The sequence below is a fragment of the Manduca sexta genome, chromosome 16 (genome assembly GCF_014839805.1).
Source record: "Manduca sexta isolate Smith_Timp_Sample1 chromosome 16, JHU_Msex_v1.0, whole genome shotgun sequence".
NCBI lineage: Eukaryota > Metazoa > Arthropoda > Insecta > Lepidoptera > Sphingidae > Manduca > Manduca sexta.
The window spans coordinates 2,440,886-2,462,019 of record NC_051130.1 but is presented as its reverse complement, the minus strand read 5'-3'; the positions used below and the strand labels follow the sequence as shown (position 1 = coordinate 2,462,019).

The window sequence follows — 21,134 nt, the reverse complement described above, 5'->3', positions numbered from 1 at the left end:
AATAGATCCAAAATAAGGAAATACTTTTTTATAAAACCAACATCAAATTGTAGCGAGCGGAGACTTCATCATATAGGTATAGCCAGAGATAAAATATATTTATTAAGGTTTTTATTTATAGTAAAATATATTAAAATTTTGACATATACTTAACGTCACGACACTTCATTAACCCTTCCCCCCCTCCCCCCTCTTAACATGTAAAGTAATAATGGATGGCCCTTCAGGACATATTATTGTATTGTTTTATATGAGACTATAATATCAAATGTTGGGCATGGCCTCCCCAAGAATTGAGGTCCTAAAAAATGTCCTAAGGTATACCAGTTGTGTTTAAATCTCAGAACAATGACAAGCATTTAAATAAATCCAATTTGTTCGACATATTATTAGAATAATAAATATACAATTAGCATATTTACTACAATCAATCCATTTTAATCCTCGAAAATAAAGATATTATTTCACGTTTTATATACAATTTGAATTAATTATATACTCTTTTACAGTTTATAGTAGCTTTGTGAATTTATTAGTCGGCAACACGGACGTTAGCAACTGTCAAAACACCGCTGTCAACTTTCAAATTTGAATACAAAATAAATATTGCGGCAACGGACAAATTTTAGTAGATTTTAATTTCTAATTACGATTCCTGCCCTCATTATGAATATATTAGATAAACTAAGCGACAAGGAATTCATCCCATTTCTTCAAAGTTTAGGTGTAGATACAAGAAACCAATCATTTGAATGGATGTTGAACAATCCGGATTTTGCTCCCGCTTTAGAATGGATGTACAATAATTTGGATTATAGTAATGTGTTAACCACTAGGGAAAAACGAAGGTATGTAGCTATTGGAACGCACATGTGATATAAGAAAAAGTGAAACATTTTAAATTTTACGACGTAGAGTTTACAACATTACTGTATATCACTCATAAAAATAACCTTGAGTTTGTACATGAAATACATCTATTTATATATTCTACCATACTCCCGTAAATATATAGTGATGTTGATAATTATAATCAAGTATAAAAAGTATTGTTTAATAATTTTCCAGATATGCTGAAATCCAAAAGCGAAACAATCAAATAGGCATTGAAATTTCCACAAATGAGATAGATGAAAACATAGCCTCTATAACGGAGCAATATCCAGGTATATGTTTACCAGGAGAGCAGGAAGCTTTGGAAGATATGAGGATTGATATTGATGCACAGAAAGAGAGACTGCACTTGATAGAAAAACAGGAAAATGTTGTTGGAGATCTGATTGTACAAAATGAGTAAGTTCATGGATAATGACTTTAATATAAAGTTGAAATTAAACAAATTTTCCGGATTCTATAGCGGTATTTTGTTTTTTATTTTTCTCCCGACGTTTCGAAGACTTTGCAGCCTTCATGGTCACGGGGGGACTGAAGGCTGCAAAGTCTTCGAAACGTCGGGAGAAAAAAAATAAATAAATAAAAAACAAAATACTGCGATAGAATCCGGAAAATTAGTTTAATTTCAATGTCTAACATTCGCATAAACATAAGAAATCTTTAATATAAAGTTCTTTAAAAAGAGAAGATAGTCTACATAATCCAGACCAAATATGTAGGACCATAGCTTTGTTTTTGTATAGGCCAGTTGTTCCCTTATGCCCGCATTTAGTCTTTTTTTTATTACGGGAAAAATCTATTGCCACTGGAAGATTGAATTAAATGTTTAAGTTGTTTTCCACAGTCTTACATCCCAATGTTGACACTTCGGAGTATAGCATCATTATAATGAGCATTGAGCTGAGTCCCTAATACTACATACACATGTCGTGCGTACAACAGTCAGTGGGTACCATGATGGAATTCTCTATCGTGCCCCTTATTCACAAGACATGACATTTACGGTATGGTGGAAAATTGTTGCTGAAACATGCAAAGAACATATTCATTGATTAATATTACAAAATAATACTGATGTAACATGTATTATGTTCAATAGATAATACTAGGCTTAAATTTAGCCATGATTGTATAAGAAAATCCCCTAATTATATATAAATGTAAATTCCAGGCACACAAATGAACAATTGAATCTCGAAATAACAAAGCTTAATGCAGCACAACAACAAACCTCAGAAGAAGAAAAAACAACAGCAGAAGAGTGCATCAAACTCGCTGAGAATGTTGAAACACTAGTTGAAGACATTACTCAGTTAGTCGGGAAGACTATGGACTTCTATGGAAACTGTGGCGACAATAAGGTAAGTTTAATATCAATCAAAGCTACTGGGATTATTGTAGAATATATACAGGGAAAAATTACATGAATAGAAAAAAAAGTACAGTATCTATAATTTTTTTTTTAAATATTGTGAAGCTAAATTTACTGCTCTACTTGTCGATATAATACTTTCACTAACAGTCAGTTTGCATATTATCTGCGGATTCTGTCTTTTTATCATAAAAATGACCCGTAATAATGGGTGATGCTGCAAGCAAATGCTAGTCTAATACTTTTAAATATTGATTTCTTATGTTTATGCGAATGTTAGATATTGTAATAAAACTATTTTTCGCATTTTATAGTGGTTTTTTATATTATAATTTTCTTCCGACCTTTCAAAGACGGCAGCCTCCATGGTCCCTGCATGATCATAAAAAAAATGTTTTATTTCACTTGTTACTATTGTTTTCTTTACTTAATTTCAGGAAACAGCCCAAACTTTGTTCACATTTGGCCCATTTGAGCAATATAAACAATCTCAAGATCTGTTCCAGTCACATTTTGATTTGTACACATCCAAGAAATTTCTTAAAAGACAAACCGACACTGTGACAGATGATAACATGGTTTTGAATGAAGCTAAACATATAGAAGAAAGGTACACAGACACAACAAAACATAAATTTAATTATGTTACAAACAATATTATGTGAACCTGAAATCACTATTATAAGATAATAAGTTAATTTATTGCATGTTCTTTTTTTTTAAAAATGATATTTTTTGTGATTAATGAAGGAAAACTAAATGACCATAAATTCATTAAAAAAACAATGACTCGAATATGGCAAAAACATTTTCATAAGCATAAAAATTCATAAAATATGTAAATGATATAATGTATGTAAAAACATATAATTTTCAGGTTGTCAGACGCTATCACTGCATACATTGAATCGAAAGCGGAGTTGTGTGGAGAGCAAGCCAAGCTCGAACTTGTGGCTAACTACAACAATCCGCACCCCAGTCAAATAAGGTATGTTTGCTAATAATTTTAAAAAAGCACTATAATTGAGTTAATTTTCTGGTCAAACTGAGTGCCCATTTTTACATGGGAAATGTACAAATAATTTGTAAAATGCTATGCCGTAATAATACAGTATATTTAGGCATGGCAGTATTCAAAATAAATTATTATTATTATTGTTTGTTATCAGGCAGGCAGTATATTTAACTGATATGCCTGTATCCTGTAATTCTCACTATGAATTAGAAACTAGACTTGCATTAAATAATATATTTGGCTACACGCCGAATGGCCGAATATTCGACAAGTTTTCGGCTGAAGAATGACAGAAGAAAATTGTTAAAGAATAAATATTATTCACTATAACATATTATTTAAGCTCTTATCTCGATAAGAACTTTTATCATGTGTTCTATTTATGTATATTTAGTAAACAAGTGGCTTTTCGGGTCTTGTCTGTTGTTTTGGTTGCTCTTATAATAATTATCAGAGGTATGTTATACTTTGATGCACAAAAACCTGCTTATCAATGAATATTTAATATAAAAATATGCCAATCTTCCATCTATCTTCAAGCTTATAAATTACTAAACTGCCTAAAATGCAGAGAAATCTTTTCTGTGCCACCATTTCCCACTTCCAATTTTTAATTTTGACAATTGACATGCCTTTATTTATTTATTTATTTATAATAAAGGAATTAATTAGGACCTGACTACTTTAATGACCACAAGTAAAATAAATTAATTAATCTTTTTATTTCACCAATTATCTGACTACATTCAAACAACTTCAAGTATTCGCTCGAACAGCATAAAAGTTGCCGAATATCGAATAGTAGCCGAATATTCATTGCAATTCTAGTCAAATCACTAATTAAAATTCTTATTCCCTTAACATTTTCGCCAATTTTCAGAAAAGTTTTTGCACTGTCTATCGAAAGTTGTTGCAATTATGATCCATAGGTAAATAATTAAATTTAAATGTCCAAAAACTGATCGACGAGGATGGGATTCGAACCCACGCGTGCAGAGCACATTGGATTAGCAGTCCAACGCCTTAACCTCTCGGCCACCTCGTCGCATGACGCATGTGGTCAAATAGAGCTATAGCATAGCCATTATATGATTATATATAATATAAAAAAACAATTAACATAATTGTAAATAACGTAAACCACCTTTTTATATTTGTTCTAAGCGGCGATAGCCTAGTTGGGTGTGGAACGGACTGCCGAGACGAATGTCCGCAGGTTCAAAGGCACACACCTCTGACTTTTCTAAAAAATCATGTGTGTATACTTTGTGAATTTATCATTCGCTTTAACGGTGAAGGAAAACATCGTGAGGAAACCTGCACATCTGAGACGTTCTCTATAGGAATTTCGAAGGTGTGTGAAGTCTACCAATCCGCACTAGGCCAGCATGGTGGACTAAGGCCACAGACTAAGGTTAGGCCTAATCCCTCGCAGTAGTAGAGGAGGCCCGTGCTCAGCAGTGGGCAAGTATATAATACAAGGTTGATATTATTATTTATTTATTATATATTTCAATAATGTCAGCCTATCACTTTAAAAACAATAAAAACCTGTTTTACATCGTAAAAAAATATATTTTTAATAGTATTTATTATACATACTGTATAGTCTTATTTAATAACTTAGATATTATATCTAACTATCCATGATACATTCATTTTATATCTTTATAAAATATTATCGGATTGTATTTATTGCTTTTAAGTTCTAACAGACACGCAAACTTCTCCACAATAATTAGTGTCGCATTTAAGGCGATACCTCAAGGTCCATTTTCATACATTTTGTTTCGGCTTTAATCTGGGTAACTAAACAAGTATTGACAAGTAAAGAATTTAAATTCACGTCTAGTTAGTGATTAGTTCTCGCAGTTGAAGAAAAACGTAAAATAATTAATAATCATGGATATTTCGGCCTTTAAAATTTAATATGACGAAATTTTAAAGGCAGAAATATCCATGATTATTAATTATTTTACATTTTTCTTCTCAACTGCGAGAACTAATCACTAACTAGACGTGAATTTAAATTCTTTACTTGCCAATACTTGTTTAGTTACCCAGATTAAAGCCGAAACAAAATGTATGAAAATGGACCTTGAGGTATCGCCTTAAGTAAATTAAACAACTCCTACACACTGCTTGCTAGTGATGAAAATTAATGCTATTTCAAATGAATTTCATTAGCCTGCTAATTTTCATATCTTAGCATGCTTAATAACTATGCTAATTCTAATTGCTAACACGACGCATGAATTAAAATTTTGTAAATTTTTATTTGTGAATTATATTTCATAAATTAAAATGCACAATGAAGAAATTGCAATTCGTGTGCAATCAACTAACTAAGTTTAAGACTATTTTTTATTTAACGGCAATTTACTTTGCGTTTTATTAAAATTATTGATATTAATTTGTATACCTATTATAGAATAGGCAGGCTTTTCATAAAATTACTTTTAATTCTCTATTCAGGCATACTAGATATTATTGTGTGCAATATTGTCCGACCAAATATTCGGTAATTTACCAAAAATATAAACAGTTCAATGAGCCAATTCGCCCGCTCACACCACCACACAAAACAGGCCACGTTAGCATTAGCATTTAGTATGGAATTTATCATTATTCCTGCGGGCGCTAAGAAGCGCTAACGCACAAATTAATTTGCACTTCACGAAATTTGAATTTAATTTGTGAAATGCTAAATGTGGTTTAGCATGCTAACAATTAATGCTAATGTTAATTGATCCAACACTACTGCTTGCATCTTTAATTTGTAAGATATATCTTAATAATTCTTAGAATTGAATCCCCAGTATGAATATAATCGAGGCGCAGACGACAGTGCAACTGTTGGAGCAAGAGGAAGGCGTGCTCGAGCAACACGCACACCACGCAGCCAAGGAGCTGGCCGAGGAGCGCACCACACTCGCGGGGGACACTGCCGCTAGTGCCGCGCTTGCTGTCAGAGAGTGAGTATGCCGAGGAGCGCACCACACTCGCGGGGGACACTGCCGCTAGTGCCGCGCTTGCTGTCAGAGAGTGAGTATGCCGAGGAGCGCACCGCACTCGCGGGGGACACTGCCGCTAGTGCCGCGCTTGCTGTCAGAGAGTGAGTATGCCGAGGAGCGCACCACACTCGCGGGGGACACTGCCGCTAGTGCCGCGCTTGCTGTCAGAGAGTGAGTATGCCGAGGAGCGCACCGCACTCGCGGGGGACACTGCCGCTAGTGCCGCGCTTGCTGTCAGAGAGTGAGTATGCCGAGGAGCGCACCGCACTCGCGGGGGACACTGCCGCTAGTGCCGCGCTTGCTGTCAGAGAGTGAGTATGCCGAGGAGCGCACCGCACTCGCGGGGGACACTGCCGCTAGAGCCGCGCTTGCTGTCAGAGAGTGAGTATGCAGAGGAGCGCACCGCACTCGCGGGGGACACTGCCGCTAGAGCCGCGCTTGCTGTCAGAGAGTGAGTATGCCGAGGAGCGCACCGCACTCGCGGGGGACACTGCCGCTAGAGCCGCGCTTGCTGTCAGAGAGTGAGTATGCCGAGGAGCGCACCACACTCGCGGGGGACACTGCCGCTAGTGCCGCGCTTGCTGTCAGAGAGTGAGTATGCCGAGGAGCGCACCACACTCGCGGGGGACACTGCCGCTAGAGCCGCGCTTGCTGTCAGAGAGTGAGTATGCCGAGGAGCGCACCGCACTCGCGGGGGACACTGCCGCTAGAGCCGCGCTTGCTGTCAGAGAGTGAGTATGCCGAGAAGCGCACCGCACTCGCGGGGGACACTGCCACTAGTGCCGCGCTTGCTGTCAGAGAGTGAGTATGCCGAGGAGCGCACCGCACTCGCGGGGGACACTGCCGCTAGTGCCGCGCTTGAAGTCAGAGAGTGAGTATGCCGAGGAGCGCACCGCACTCGCGGGGGACACTGCCGCTAGTGCCGCACTTGCTGTCAGAGAGTGAGTATGCCGAGGGTAATAGCTATTGTAATAGCAAGCAAACATCACATACCACCTCATAATGGGTTTTTTTTTGTCTTACAAAAATGTACTACAAGGTATAATAAAGGACAATGTTACTTCATATGAGAAATAGACAGGCAGAGGCTTATGGTGAATTTGTGTATTTCCAGAGAGATTCACGAAGACCTAGCGTACCTACTGGACAATGCACAACATGCACTGGCTCTAGACAAGATCCTGTACTGCGCGCTGCGACACGAGCTGCGCAACGTGGAGGAGTTCCTGCAGTTCGCCTCACAGCTCAGGATGTACGTCAACGGAGAAAACGAAGCGATAGCTAGTCGAATTGTAAGTATGTACTCAACTCAACTCAGCTACACTGACTTGGCAGTATGACTACCACGCTCAAGCCCAGGGTTTGGATCTCAGGTCAGGCCAAAAATAGTTGTGACTGTGTTTTTCTATGTTCAAAACTACTCAATCGCAGCTTGGCAGGAAGTTGGCGGTGTGATACCCCTGTGCCTCGGAGACCATGTAAAGCCGTTGGTCCTGTGCCTGATCTGTCCGGACATGTCGGATTGCCGTCTCACCGAACTATGAGAGTGAAAGAATAGAGAGTGCTTGTGTATTGCGCACACACTTGTGCACTATAATACCGCTTGCGTTTGGTTGGTCTCCGTTAAGATTGGCCTCCATGGCCAAAATTCGCCTAGGAGGGATTCATTTATATTCTCAGCTATTGAGCTAATAATGTTTTGTACATAAGAGAAAAGTTTGTATAGATTTTCAATTGTATTTAACAGCTAATTACACTAATTGTGTCCAATTTTCTATATTTGGATCCATTTTAAGAACAATAAATTAAGTCATGTCTGTAAGCATGTCAAACAAACTTTAATAACATTTATTTCTCGATGGATCGTAAGATTATGACGAGTCATCTATTGATATCAGCAGCATTTAAAACAAAAAACTATTCAAGAAATAGCTCTAAAGCTTGAGATATAAGAGACTATATTTGTAAACACTAAATTTGAGGACAACATAATTACATTGCACTCAATTGTATGTAGAATGATCTAAATATAATAACTAGGTGTTGCTCGCTGCTTCGACTGCGTGTCTGGTGAATGGTCTAAATATAAACGCCTTTCCCGATACAAAAGTTCTCAAAACACTACGACACTAACGCCATTAAATTAAAAACAGGTAAATAATCCCTTTCCATGGCACTAAATTACCGGCAGAGTGAGTCTATGTGTTATACCGAATAACATAAAAAAAAAGCAATTATTTTCCATAGTATCAACTTACCGGGTTAAAAAAGAGTGTATATTATTCCATCCGAATCCGTTCAGCTACGTTTACTTCAAACATCAAAATATTTTCATCAACTTTGGCATTTATAATATTTTATTTTATTTGTAAAACAAACAGTATCTTATCTAATGAATAATCAAACAGTGATATAGTTGTCTAATTCAATTATCAGCTACAAGTTTTCACATGTTACTTATAATATTAGTAACAAGTAAGATGTAGAGATGATCTATCACTCAACAATAATCGATATTATTTATCCACAGGACTCGATGCTCGAAATATCTTCTGAGCAGTCCGCCCGTGAGCAGAGGTTACAAACATCAGACCGTCTCGTGGAGTGCCTCTACAATATACTAAATGCACCCTGCACGGATGGAGTTCACCTGGTGAAACTGTACCGTGAGCTGCAGGAGAATATTAGAGAACTTAGGACAGCTGTGGGGGACGCGTGCGATAAACGGAAGGAGGAATTGATGAGATTGTAAGTATGTTTGTGAAATGATTTTATTGTGGGCAGGTAAATGATAGATATTTTTATGGTAGGGGGCAAACTGGTCATCGATAATTTTATCATATTTTCATTTTAACTACTGGAAACTCTCAAGAAAGGGAACAAACTAAGCCAGGATGATGTTACCAAAGTCTGTTTGATGCATCTCTATACAGTCATCTGTAAAATATCTGTGTAATTCTAGTTTCAAACTTCCTGCCTCAACAAAATGTGTGTTGTGATATTACATTTCTGAGACATTGCTACTACGAAAATAATTAAGCTCATTCATGTTGTAGACAAAATTGATTATTAGCCAATTGTCATAAACTATGTTACATGCTGCTGTCGGTTTTGTAGCGAAAATGAAACATCAGAATAAAGTGTGATGGAGATGTGTTATTTTAATTATTTCTGCCACGCATTATTAGCGGTTGGAATAATTTACCATATGTACTATCATTTATTATTAATATCAATATTGTATTTTCAGCAAAGAGACAACAAGACCTTTAATAGAGTACATCTGGGACGGATGCACCAAACAGCCGAACTGCACGGACAAGACGGTCGCGTCGCTCGCGCATGCGCTCTCGCACGAGATGGCACGAGTCGACGAGAGGATATTGGAAGCAAGCGCTAGCTTCAGCTCTGTTAAGGTGTGTTTACTGATGGCAATTTTTTTGTATCGCACCCCGCAGTCAATACTGTGGGAAACCTACGAATGACATACTGGAATCCCCCCGGGCTAGGTAAAGGGCCCTATAGAAAAGTTAGAAGGGGATATCTAGAGGAGGGTATTGTGGTGGGGAAGGAAAAGGAATCCTCTTAGTATAGGCAGAGGGGATAAGTCCAGGAAAAGTTAGCGAGTCTTCATAAGCCTCAATGTGTATTGAGAACTATGGGATACACTGAACTGTGTGCCTAGGGCCCCGGCAAATGTCTCCCTGTGCATCGTCGGCATTTGGTGTGGAGGCCGAGCGCATAAGAATTGCTCCGGGGCAGTGTTGGATGTGTTGAGTGTAGATCAAACAGCTCTAGGCTATTCTTGAGATCGTTGTGCAGAACTAACACTATAAATGTCTGAAATGGATGTATTTGCTTCATCATCATGTTATGTATTTTGTTTCAATAATGAAGATAACAAGAAAATTAACATAAAGTAAATTTTCAATCATTATTATAAAACAACATTATTATATGAATTTGATATCCGAAGTGCTATTTTCATTCTTACATTAAATTTACACATATGTATCATGGGACGAAGTTAACATGGCGGAAAATGAGTGCACTAGTTGCGCCTCAGCCGACCTACTCCAGCGTATGCGTGTGTGTGCGTGCATGCGTGCGTGCGTGCGTGCGTGCGTGCATGCGTGCGTGCGTGCGTGCGTGCCTTCGTTTCAATGTGGAAGCGTATTTGTGTGCGCGTATGTGTGTAAGAAATTTTCAACAGTCTAACGTAAATAATTTTGTTATTTCACAGAACGGCGACAAGCAACATCTGCGTAAACTCTGGCAGTGGTTCCTGACGGACCCGTCCAAGCTGCTCGCTGCAGTAAAAGCTGCACAGAGCGGCAAGTTTAATCTATAGTTATATTGTCGTTGAAACACAAATGTAATCGCCAAGCGCGTGAGAACACAAGAAAAGCAATAATGAGGGTAGTTCAGTATTGTGTAGAAATGCAGAAGAAACTGCATGACGGGCTATTTAAGTGCTGCTAGTATGAAATGATATTTCCGTCTATTACCTTATATTGTCTCCTTCCAATAACGTCCATAAAATAGAACGTATTTAATGTATTACGTATGGTTAAATAATTTTCTTATCTGTACCAATTATGCAAAAAAAATGTTTATATGTAGTTGGCTCATTATACACAAATTGTTTTATTTTTGTACAAACGTGGTATTTAAATAAAACGATGAAAAAATATATTTCTCGTTTATTACAACCTATAAAATATGTATAAAAATATTTAAATAGCTATACAATGTAAACCCACAAATTATATTTTGTAGGCTGACCTTATAAAAAAAATCACAACGAAATCCGCTTTGACTGGAGGTAACTCTAAATTCTAAATAATAGTCGCTATAATATATTTTTCACAACTCAATGCCTTTTTCAGTCTTTCTCTAGTTCTTTCTGCCAGAAAGTTTTGTAGTGTCCAGGGACGTATTTAGGAGGGTGCTTAGGGGTGGTGACCCCCCCACTAGAGATTTGGTGATTAATATCTATGTACGAATTGTTTAGTCAGTTTCTATATAAACTGTAAATGTAAATGCCCTAAGAATTTTCGGAAATAAACGTTATTAACGGAAAAGTAACAATAAAAGTGTTACAAGGTATTAATGATTTTTGGAGGTGTTTAGTCCCACGTAGGTCTGGGTATTTTCCTGATGAACGTGTCTTCTGGCGCGATGTGTATCGGATTGTTGAAGTCCAGCTCGATGTTCTCGGGTATCGCGTCGTAATACGTGATGTGTTCGTGACTGTTACCTGTAAAAATAAATGTTATTTAGGAAATTCCAGGAAACATAATAAGGCTTGGTTTGTGCCTATTTACGATAAGTGTCTACATACAATCAAATTGTGATAAAAACTTTGCCTTTTTTAAATTAAAATAAATAAATATCCAGTTGATGATGGACCTAGCTCATAAATGTTGCGTTATTCAAAATTCGGAAATGACGTAAATATGTTTAGAACCTGATATATCGTCTGGTCTTATTGATAAAACTAGCTTTTGCTCGCGACTCCGCCCGCGTTATGAAGTTTTTCAGGCTAAAGTTTTCCATTATAAAAGTAGTCGTTTCCCGGAAGCCTATGTACTTCCCAGGGTTTCAAACTGTCTCCATACCAAATTTCATCTTAATACGTTGGGTAGTTTTTGAGTTTAACACGTTCAGGCAGACAGATGCAGCGGGGGACTTCGTTTTATTATATATTTTTTTAGAACTTTTTAAGAGGAACAATCCCGTCATACATCATTGTTGCATAACTTTAACCGTTTACGCAGCGCACGCAACGGAAGCTCTCAAAACTAATAAATTGTCCCCGTATTTGCAACATGTTTCATTACTGCTCCGCTCCTATTGGGTATAGCGTGATGATATATAGCCTATAGCACTCCACGAACAAAGGGCTATCCAACGCAAAAAGATTTATTCAGTTTGGACCGGTAGTTCCTGAGATTAGCGCGTTCAAACAAACAAATAAACAAACAAACAAACTCTTCAGCTTTATATAATAGTATAGATTTAAAGAAATGAATGATCACACGTCACATGGTTTCAAACTTGTAAGATTATATCTTTTTAAGACGTTTCATTAGTGGTAAAATCTACCAGTGATGGATCAGTATGTGTTATAATTGTGACTTATTGCATGTCGTTGTGGGGGTCAGTAAAGTGAATAGTATCTCCTGAGTGCTGACCGGTGAGGTTGAGCGCGGCCACGAGGTGTGCGAGTCGAGCGCCGTCCAGCGTCGCGCGCACCGCGCCGCGCACCACCACGCTGCGCCCCGAGCGCCGCGCCGAGCGCCGCACCGAGCGCGGAGCCGAGCGCCGCGCCGAGCGCCGCACCGAGCGCGGAGCCGAGCGCCGCACGCGACCGCGCGGCAGCAGCGGCAGGCTGAACACTGACGACGACACGGGCGTGTTGTCGCCGCCGAACTCCTGCGCACGGATTAACACATTGTAACATTGCAAGTTCTGTAGTCAATCCCAAGCTTATTAAATTTTGATAATAATTTCAATTTTTTTTTTTTATTTTCTACGCCAAATTGTGGAGAAATACTTATACCTTCAAATTATTATACGAACTGATAATAACAGCTTTGCTTTTAAATACCTTACAGTGAATATAATTAAAAATCTCATAAAACTTCTTTCGATTCTTATATTGGAAAAAAATCTCAGTTGAAACCACAAGAAGTTCGTTATGGAGATAGTTTGAAATCCTATGTTCGACTACCGAAGCGATGTCAGAAAAAGTCGCAAATTTATTATAAAAAAACAATTGCACTCACAAGGCACTTCCCACTGACGCAATAGGAGTCATTACTGTGCCCACAGGCGGTGCCGAGGGGGAACCAGCCCTCGTGCCCGTTCACCAAGTAGAACCTGTGGGACACGCGCTCGTCCTGGCACGCGATGCGGCATGGCCGGTCCGGATCTTCTGATCACGGTAAAATTACAGAAATATAAAAAAATGTGTTTGAAAATCTCAATGGTCCTTCGAGCCGGATAGATGGGAATCTTAACTATATATAAGTGAGCTATTGAAAGAAATGGCTACTATAAAATATTTGGTGATTTAAACTAAAGTATACTCTAATCAACACAATAAACGTGCTTGATAATAAAACAAGACACCAGAAATATAAGAAATAACGATGCAAAACGCCTAAAATACAATTTTATTTAGATAAAACTACCTTACAAATAATATCATGAGTCAAAAAATAAGATATATTTTAGACGTACCCAAAGCTGGCGATATCTGCATTCCAAGGCCGGAGAGTCTGCGCACTCTCTCCTTGTACTTACTGCATACCATCGTCGCATATTGGTAGGGAGATTTCCTTTGCGTACATCCCTGGAATTAATTAATATGCAATGTAAAGTGGATGTCATTCTTTAAAAACTTCTTTATGTCATTCTTTTAACAGCTTAAATTTGTAAAGTTTTGTTAGATATTACCTAAATTTTATATTGAACACTTTATAACATTATATAAAAAAAGCGTTTTATGGCAATTTTTTATCGTCACAATTCTATTAGAGAGTTAATTAGTACCTTTACCTTTAACACAGTCACACATATTTTAGTGACCCTTGACAGAACAATTAATGCTTGTTACTCCTCACTGCAAAATGGCGCGAACAATTCGTGGTCCTTCGAGCCCGACATTTATTTAACTACTCAACCCGGGGGGAGACGAACTACGTATCAAATAGCGGAACGTCGATCCCCCCCCCCCCACCCTATGAGAAACCCTTGACCCCCCTTCTTGACTTAGAAATAAAAACTTATGTGATTCATATGAAAAAAAAAGCCTCAACCCAAGCCACACAATAACTTACTAATAATTGTCGTACCGTATATCCGCAACTCACCAGGTCCCGTCGTGTGGAGTCGGGGTGGCAGAGCTGTATGGTGGTGAGAGGTCTGGAGGCTGCGCGGACCAGTCTCACTCCCACCCCGGGCGAGATGCAGTGGTAGTGACAGCCGCTGGCCGGCCGCCACTGCGAGCCCACTTCGCGACGCCACGTGCCTGACGTTTTCGTTCTGGAAAAAATCATGAATTAAACGTACTAACTTCAAATGAGTGAAGTTTAAGCGTGAAGAAATTGATAGGATGGTGGTTTTAGAAGACTTGTATCATACCTGTGAGGCTTTAGTTGGATAAATATAAAGACCCAAACATAACTCCATCTAAAACCAGCATATAACGTACCTATAGTTTTAACATGAGGAAATATTTATTAACACGTTCACGGACGCTACCACTTGTGTCGGCATACCAGATTAACACAGTACAGTGCGGGTGTGCGTACCCGTTACCGCACACTATAATCAGCACTAATTCGAAATGGTTTAAGACTTGCTTACGTGACAGTACAGTGTCGAGTATTTTACATGTTGTCACAAGGTACCAATAGGATTTTAACTTGAAAGTCCATCGGAAATGAACGTTCTGTCATAAATAATATTTTTCATTTGAACGTCATAGTACGTTGTGTCATATCAAAATTTCAAATTATGACGTATAATCACGTTCTGTCCTCGAACATGAAACGCCATGCTCTTCAGTTTTCGCAATCAGATAATACTGGTACTTGTATGGTGTTACTTACGATGTAGAGTGTGGTGTGGCGGTCTGCAACTGCAAAGCTTCCCACTCGCACTCGCCTGGCTTCAGGGAGAATTCATTGTCTACATTCGATGAACATGTGAATTTCTGTAAAGTATACCAAAATACTCTCTTAAAATAACGCTCGTCTAGATTTTAGAAAAAAATATATAAAAAAAAGAATAGTCGAAAATGTTTCTCAAATACATAGAAGAAATTTTACGTTTACTTTAGAATAAAGACAGCTGTTAAAGTTAATGTAAATTCTAATAATAATTGCTTATAAGATGGCAGTTATTTTCATACTGTTTTATAGTTTCCTTGGCCAGGTTTACTACAATGGTCCGCTCGTTTATACTTCTCTGGTTTACTATTACTAAGTATTAAGTTATATGATGACAAATTGAGTTATATATATCACATGATTCTAAGTCTTTTTCAGAGAAGGTTTCAAATAATCCCGAAAGATAAGTAAAAGGGGAATCATGAATTATTTATTGTCTGTTCGATTTTTTATTATAACATAGACCCTTGTATTAGTAATATTGTTTCAGTTACTAATTACAATGAGACAGAGGTGGCAGAATAGCTAGAAAGATCATTGAGCGTGTACTGGAACGTCCCAACGATGCAATGCAAATCAAAGAAGATACCATTCCAAAAACTGTATAAAAATTATGGTATGCTTCAAAATGCGAACAGTAATTTTCGAGGAGAGGAAATCTCGATTCTGTACGATCCTGGACTGTTCCCGGTACTCCTGAAGAAAGAGACCAGCGAAAAATGTAGATTTCGAAATGGAGGAGAGAGTCTCAAAATGGAAGAGAGGGAAGTAAATATGATGAGTATGCGTGGTGGACGGCAGCATAAGTAGGATCTGTGGGTGTGGGTACCTGGCAGACGCCGCTGATGCAGTACATGGGGCTGGAGGTGGCGGAGCAGGCCGTGCCGTCGGGCAGCGCCCAGCCGCGCGACTTGAACCCGCCGCCGCGCGTGTCGCACCACACCGCGCACGCGCTGCTCACGTCTGCAACCACACTACATGCAGGCACCAAGACCACTGCACCTGATGGTGAGTGGAGTGGGTCCTTTGCTACTTTTGAGCTTGATGATTAGCACACAATTGGAACTGATAACGTCAATTGGGTCCAATATTACAAACACGTTACTTTTCTAAAATAATGAAATTTAGAGTATACCATCGATATATATGTACTACTTACTAGATTTGGCGTTCCGAACATTTACTGTGTTCAACTGAATTGAACTGCAATCCATTCAAACTGACTTTCGAATGGTCAATATTGATTGGTTGTCATTTTAGTTCAGATTTTGAACAAATAGTTTATATAGACGTACGTGTCTATAGAATATACGTCAATGGAGTATACTCAACTGTTACATCTTCAGCCAAAATATAACGACAAACTGCAAAGGAGTTTCAAATGTGGCCTACATCTCTAACAACATTGCTCTATATTCTTCACAACAATAGTGTTTCTTACTCACCCTCAGCATCGATCCTTTGTAGGCCAGTGCCGATGAGGTCAGGGTCCACATCACGAGCCCTCAGACAGATCTGGTCGGCGAACTCACGCACCGTCATGCGAGGGACGTTGTCGCACTAAAAACAAAAGAATCGACCAATGACGAAGGGTGAAATTTTCCAAAAGGGAACCCGACGCAATATAGTATAGGTAATAATATGCATAAATTTGGTACGCAAATCGCTCAAATGATACTTGGATTTTACATAAATTACGAAAGGGAAGACGGCAAGAGTCGGGTTATATGGACCCTTTGCCTCTGGAATCGACTCTATATAAGAATCTTTGAGTTATCAAGAGTATTGTAATATGTAGACAGGCTTAAAAATACCGTATTATAATGAGCATAAGAGTTATGTTTACCTGATGCGCGTGACATGATTGGTACTTCTTATCGTGTCCTGAACAGTGGCTTTTTCTGTTCTCATGTCTGAAAGGAAATAACAGTTGTTTTGAATATGCAAAGGTCTCTTGCCTCTGGGGTCTGGGTCAGTTATAGGTTGGGTTGCTACTGTAATGCAGGCATGGGATTTATTATCAAGCAACTGACCAACTCATTCTCTAAATAGCGTCAGCATAAGCAAGAAAGCAAAGGTAATCCTTATTAATAAAATCACCAATCATATACACGTAATAACTAATTTTCAACAGACTAAGTCACAAAAATGAAGAATAAAAAAGACACAGCGAGTAAGATCTCACCTATGCGCTGTGCATCGTCTCGCAGCCACCTTGACCCCAGCAGCAGCAGGGGCTCTCGAGTCGTCCAGCAAGCATGCAGAGGCGCATTCAGACCACGCTGACCAGCGACCCCATCCACCAGCTGTGGTACTGGCACCACGATCCACGCATGAGCCCCCACGACAATACTGTAAATAGAGTTTATAGGTAATGAAGAAAGTAAGTTTCCAATCTGGACTTGCAGGGATCGTCGATTCCAATTAAATCACCGTTGTGCCGAACGCAATGCATCAACTCATTTAAAACAGGATCTCTCAGATATCTCTTTTCTTCACCACGTCATTATAAATCCAACGATTAAGCATTGGTAATGTTCACGTAAACTGGTGGTGACCTTAAACATCATGGATCCCGGCTGAACGAAAAGTTTCTCGAACTTAGCAAGAGACCTATTAAAATAGACATACACTCCCATAACCCAAACGTCTTCAAAGACTAGCTTGAGCTTTAACGATCCGTGTTACAAAATGCCTGCCATTGTCAATACTGAAAAACAGAAGGAGTCATGAGGGTTAAGGTGGACAGTCTCTGACGTTAATCATTAGAGACCCAAGCTGGACCAGGAATGCAAGGGGTCCATTGAAAGAGAAGTCAACTAGAACAACCCCAATGTTGTAACACAGTGATTCCAAACCTTTTCATTATTGCTACCCCTGTGATCTATGTGGAAAACGAATTATACCCCGCCTTCACAATGTAATCACAACAGACAAAACAAGCAAACACAAACATCTTTATTAATTATAAATTTCACAACAGCCTTACATTTTCAACGTCAGCTCTGTTATTTTTTTTTATTTTATGATCCTATACTTCATTAGGTTCTTTGTTACCCTCGTGAAATAGCTGATTTGCTCCCTCAGGGGTAATTACCTCCACATTAGGAATCTAGGGTGCAACAGATAACGAAGCCGCAATACTACTACCACCGATCTCTCAACAATTCCTTACCATGTCGTCCCCACACCTGGTCCCCTCCAGGGCAGGGTGTGAGGTCCACGTGTACCGCTCCCGCTGGCAGTGCAGATCGCGGCAGATATCCTCCAGGTTCTGACCCGCTGAGTGACGGCTGCCACGTCCGTACTTCAGCATACCTGGAGTCCAGGAAGTAAGGTCATATTGAGAATGATTTAGAAGGTCAGAAATCGTATCAACAAGGGAAAAGACTTTAAATGTTATTTAGCAGAGCCCTTGAACATCCAATTGATCTTGACTGTAATAGAGATATTATTTTATTATAATTAATGTGGTGTCCTGATGGATATTGCTTTTTTATTGGAAGTATTACCAAAAGCTAGCTACTGTTTTGAGTTGTAAATTAGTACTATACTAAATATAGCTAAGTACCCCTTGGTACTTTATCTTATGGATCCTTATCCATCAAGGTTTTTCGGATGTTGATGTCTGTTTATGTAGTTAATTTAAAACGTACATTGTTGATCAGCGTCGAACCTCTCCCCGGGCAGGATCCCCTCGGCGCTGTGGTCGAGCTGGCCGGCAGAGTTGCCGTGGTCTAGCAGGCACCGGGACTGCACTGTGCTGTAATATCACTTTGGATCTTTATTATTGTTATTGAGATCACCTATATTTATTTACCAATGATTGTATTCGTGGTTTTAATGGTTATGCGATCATGTGATGTTTGGTCTTTCAAGTTAATAAAATATTTAAATTCTCAATGTAATATTTATTTCATTACTTATTTCAGTTTATATACAAAAGCTTTGTAAGTATGAAAATAGCAACTTCAAAAATTTATTTAATATTTGATGAATATTTTTCGTCTTCGAAACGTTAGGAGACAATTATAATATAAAAAACCGCTATATTTTTCGAAAAATAGTTTTAATTAATGTTTTTCCGTTTCCCTGTAATGGTTAGTGCTTAAGATGTCTACGAGATGGAGTTATATTAATCTCCAGAAATAAGTTTAACGCTAGTTCCGACTGATACATATTGCTTCTGGGATATAGAAAGTATAAAATTTTAATAAATCAAGCACTCACTCTAGAAACTTCTGGAGGTAGTTTTTGCTGCACTGGGACCAGGTTATTTTCCCGCTGCCCAGCGTTGGGCTCATGATGTAAGCGCTAGGGTCGCAACCGTTGTCGGCTAGAGGTCCGTCGTGCCGCATTCCCAAGCTGAAAGTTATGAGAATTAGGAATACAGGGTCATGTTGACATTACGTTGGTAAATTTAACATACTTATCTTTATTTTTGCTAATATTGTGCCAAAAATCATTTCTGAATAACGAATATTTTCACTAAAAATTCCAGTTTTATTTTTATGATTCTTTTGTACTTTGTGCTAATATGACGTGTCCTTGGAAGTATTTACGACTGATAGTATGATGTCGCTGCTGCGAATTTCGTTAGTGTCGTACTTAATAGTGGAATTAGAGCGTGTAAAAATAAAGTAACATTTTATTGATATTGGTTTTGTTCGAAACTTACACTATTTTTATTTTACCTCTACGGTTCGTGTTATTAATTGTAAAGTGTTATTTTGAAGATGATAATTATGTGATTTCATTAAATAACGTAACGTCAAAATAATCTAATTTACGTACTAACTATTTTATAAATCTTGTCTTAATATTAATGTTTGTTGATTACTATTTGTCAAGCAACTCCTTCGCTCGTCAACCTGTGTTCTATAGAAATTCCTATACAATAACCTCTGAAGATATATAAAAACTTACTTATGTCCAATTTCATGAGCCACCACGTAGACGCTCTCGAAATGCCTTCCCTCGTTGACAGTGCAACTGCTCGTCACAGTACACATGCCAGCCACTGGCGCTAAACCTGGACAGTAAAGTGACATAGACAATCTTATGCAGAGAGATTCCCAGCAATACTCAATTGTAGCCAGTGTAACTACTGGACATAATAATAGCATCTCATGTCTCAGGATGGCGAGTGCGGTGGAATACCAAACAATACTTTGTAATTCAAGGTGTTGGATGGTATTTCTGCTGTTTGTGGGTGGTCATATCGCTTACCATCAGGCAAACGGCAATCTCGTCTCGTCAATCAAAACAATAAAAAAAATACTGAATTATGAAGCCCTGCCTGCATGTCATTGCGTTGGTCAGCCTGACACGAAAGTTTATAAACTTTTCCTAGTTACACTAAAGTTTCTTTTACATTACCACTTTCTTTTACATATTATACTGCTTTCAATATTCAAACCAGAATTGAATTTTTGGGCACGTCAGAAACTGTCGGCAGATTTTCAAAGATATCATGATTTTCAAAAAATCACTTAGTAAAGCTGGCTTGATGTTCATGCAGATGTGAATTGCGACAAACGAAACATTTGCAAAACAACTACGTAACAACTTGATCGAATCGAAATTAGCTCAAATTGAGCTGTCCACTGCAATTGGACAGACATCATTAAGCGCAAATACTTTGTATTAGCAAGCGTTGAGAATAGCTAACACATAACATAGTAACGCAATATATAAAATTGAATCGTATTAGGACAAGTTTTTATTGTTATTATAGTATATTATCGATCGGTATTTGTATACAACAGTAATTGATAGACTTATAAATAGGTATTATATAATGTTACACTCTGAATCCGCTCCTAGCCGAATTTCAATCATGGCGGCCAATCTTAACGGAGATCAGCTAGGTACGAGGAAGATATTATAGTGAATAATTGTGTGCTACGGCAATCCGACATTACCGGAGTGAGATCAGGCGCAAAACCCACAGCTTATGTGCTTTTCGAAGCAAGGGGGTATCTATCACACAGACAACTTTCTATCTTTTAACTGCACCTGAGTAACTCTTAAGGTGGAAAAGCCCAGTCACATTATTCATTTTTGGGCCAACCCGGGATTTAACCGATGGGGATCGGGGACCCAACGTCAGTGCAATTGTACTCGTACGGCGTACGCATTATAACTATGCCACCGAG

General features: G+C 38.4%; 2 protein-coding genes and 1 non-coding gene across 3 annotated transcripts in view; 1 reads left to right on the top strand and 2 right to left on the bottom strand.

Annotated features, from left to right (window-relative positions):
• The first annotated feature begins 554 nt into the window (after positions 1 to 554).
• On the top strand, positions 555 to 10,900 carry LOC115446204. The gene is made up of 10 exons (XM_037439374.1): positions 555 to 848; positions 1,069 to 1,293; positions 2,066 to 2,255; positions 2,704 to 2,876; positions 3,144 to 3,254; positions 6,101 to 6,256; positions 7,410 to 7,587; positions 8,826 to 9,043; positions 9,546 to 9,711; positions 10,539 to 10,900. Exons 1-10 carry the CDS (start codon positions 667 to 669, stop codon positions 10,644 to 10,646), a joined length of 1,707 nt encoding a protein of 568 aa, XP_037295271.1. The 5' UTR covers positions 555 to 666; the 3' UTR covers positions 10,647 to 10,900.
• Positions 4,245 to 4,326, bottom strand: Trnas-gcu. The gene has a single exon. It is a non-coding gene; the product is annotated as a tRNA-Ser (tRNA).
• A 153-nt stretch (positions 10,901 to 11,053) lies between the features above and the next one.
• The window catches only part of LOC115446203 (A disintegrin and metalloproteinase with thrombospondin motifs adt-1), a 51,250-nt gene continuing 41,169 nt past the window's right edge, over positions 11,054 to 21,134 (bottom strand). Inside the window, exons 5-18 of the mRNA XM_030172774.2 lie at positions 19,903 to 20,008; positions 19,207 to 19,341; positions 18,633 to 18,739; positions 18,152 to 18,294; positions 17,162 to 17,328; positions 16,823 to 16,889; positions 16,422 to 16,536; positions 15,806 to 15,939; positions 14,917 to 15,020; positions 14,176 to 14,347; positions 13,544 to 13,655; positions 13,087 to 13,235; positions 12,493 to 12,733; positions 11,054 to 11,555 (exon numbers count right to left, since the gene is read on the bottom strand). Coding sequence (XP_030028634.1) covers positions 11,425 to 11,555; positions 12,493 to 12,733; positions 13,087 to 13,235; positions 13,544 to 13,655; positions 14,176 to 14,347; positions 14,917 to 15,020; positions 15,806 to 15,939; positions 16,422 to 16,536; positions 16,823 to 16,889; positions 17,162 to 17,328; positions 18,152 to 18,294; positions 18,633 to 18,739; positions 19,207 to 19,341; positions 19,903 to 20,008 — 1,883 coding nt within the window. The 3' untranslated portion in view covers positions 11,054 to 11,424. The remainder of the gene's footprint in view (positions 11,556 to 12,492; positions 12,734 to 13,086; positions 13,236 to 13,543; positions 13,656 to 14,175; positions 14,348 to 14,916; positions 15,021 to 15,805; positions 15,940 to 16,421; positions 16,537 to 16,822; positions 16,890 to 17,161; positions 17,329 to 18,151; positions 18,295 to 18,632; positions 18,740 to 19,206; positions 19,342 to 19,902; positions 20,009 to 21,134) is intronic.

What these genes read in the sequence shown, in the direction of transcription:
- LOC115446204 (XM_037439374.1), top strand. Translation starts at nt 667, where the DNA reads ATGAATATATTAGATAAACTAAGCGACAAGGAATTCATCCCATTTCTT. An exon ending in ACCACTAGGGAAAAACGAAG is followed by an intron (nt 849 to 1,068) that starts GTATGTAGCTAT and finishes ATAATTTTCCAG; the next exon opens with ATATGCTGAAATCCAAAAGC. An exon ending in CCGCACCCCAGTCAAATAAG is followed by an intron (nt 3,255 to 6,100) that starts GTATGTTTGCTA and finishes TTGAATCCCCAG; the next exon opens with TATGAATATAATCGAGGCGC.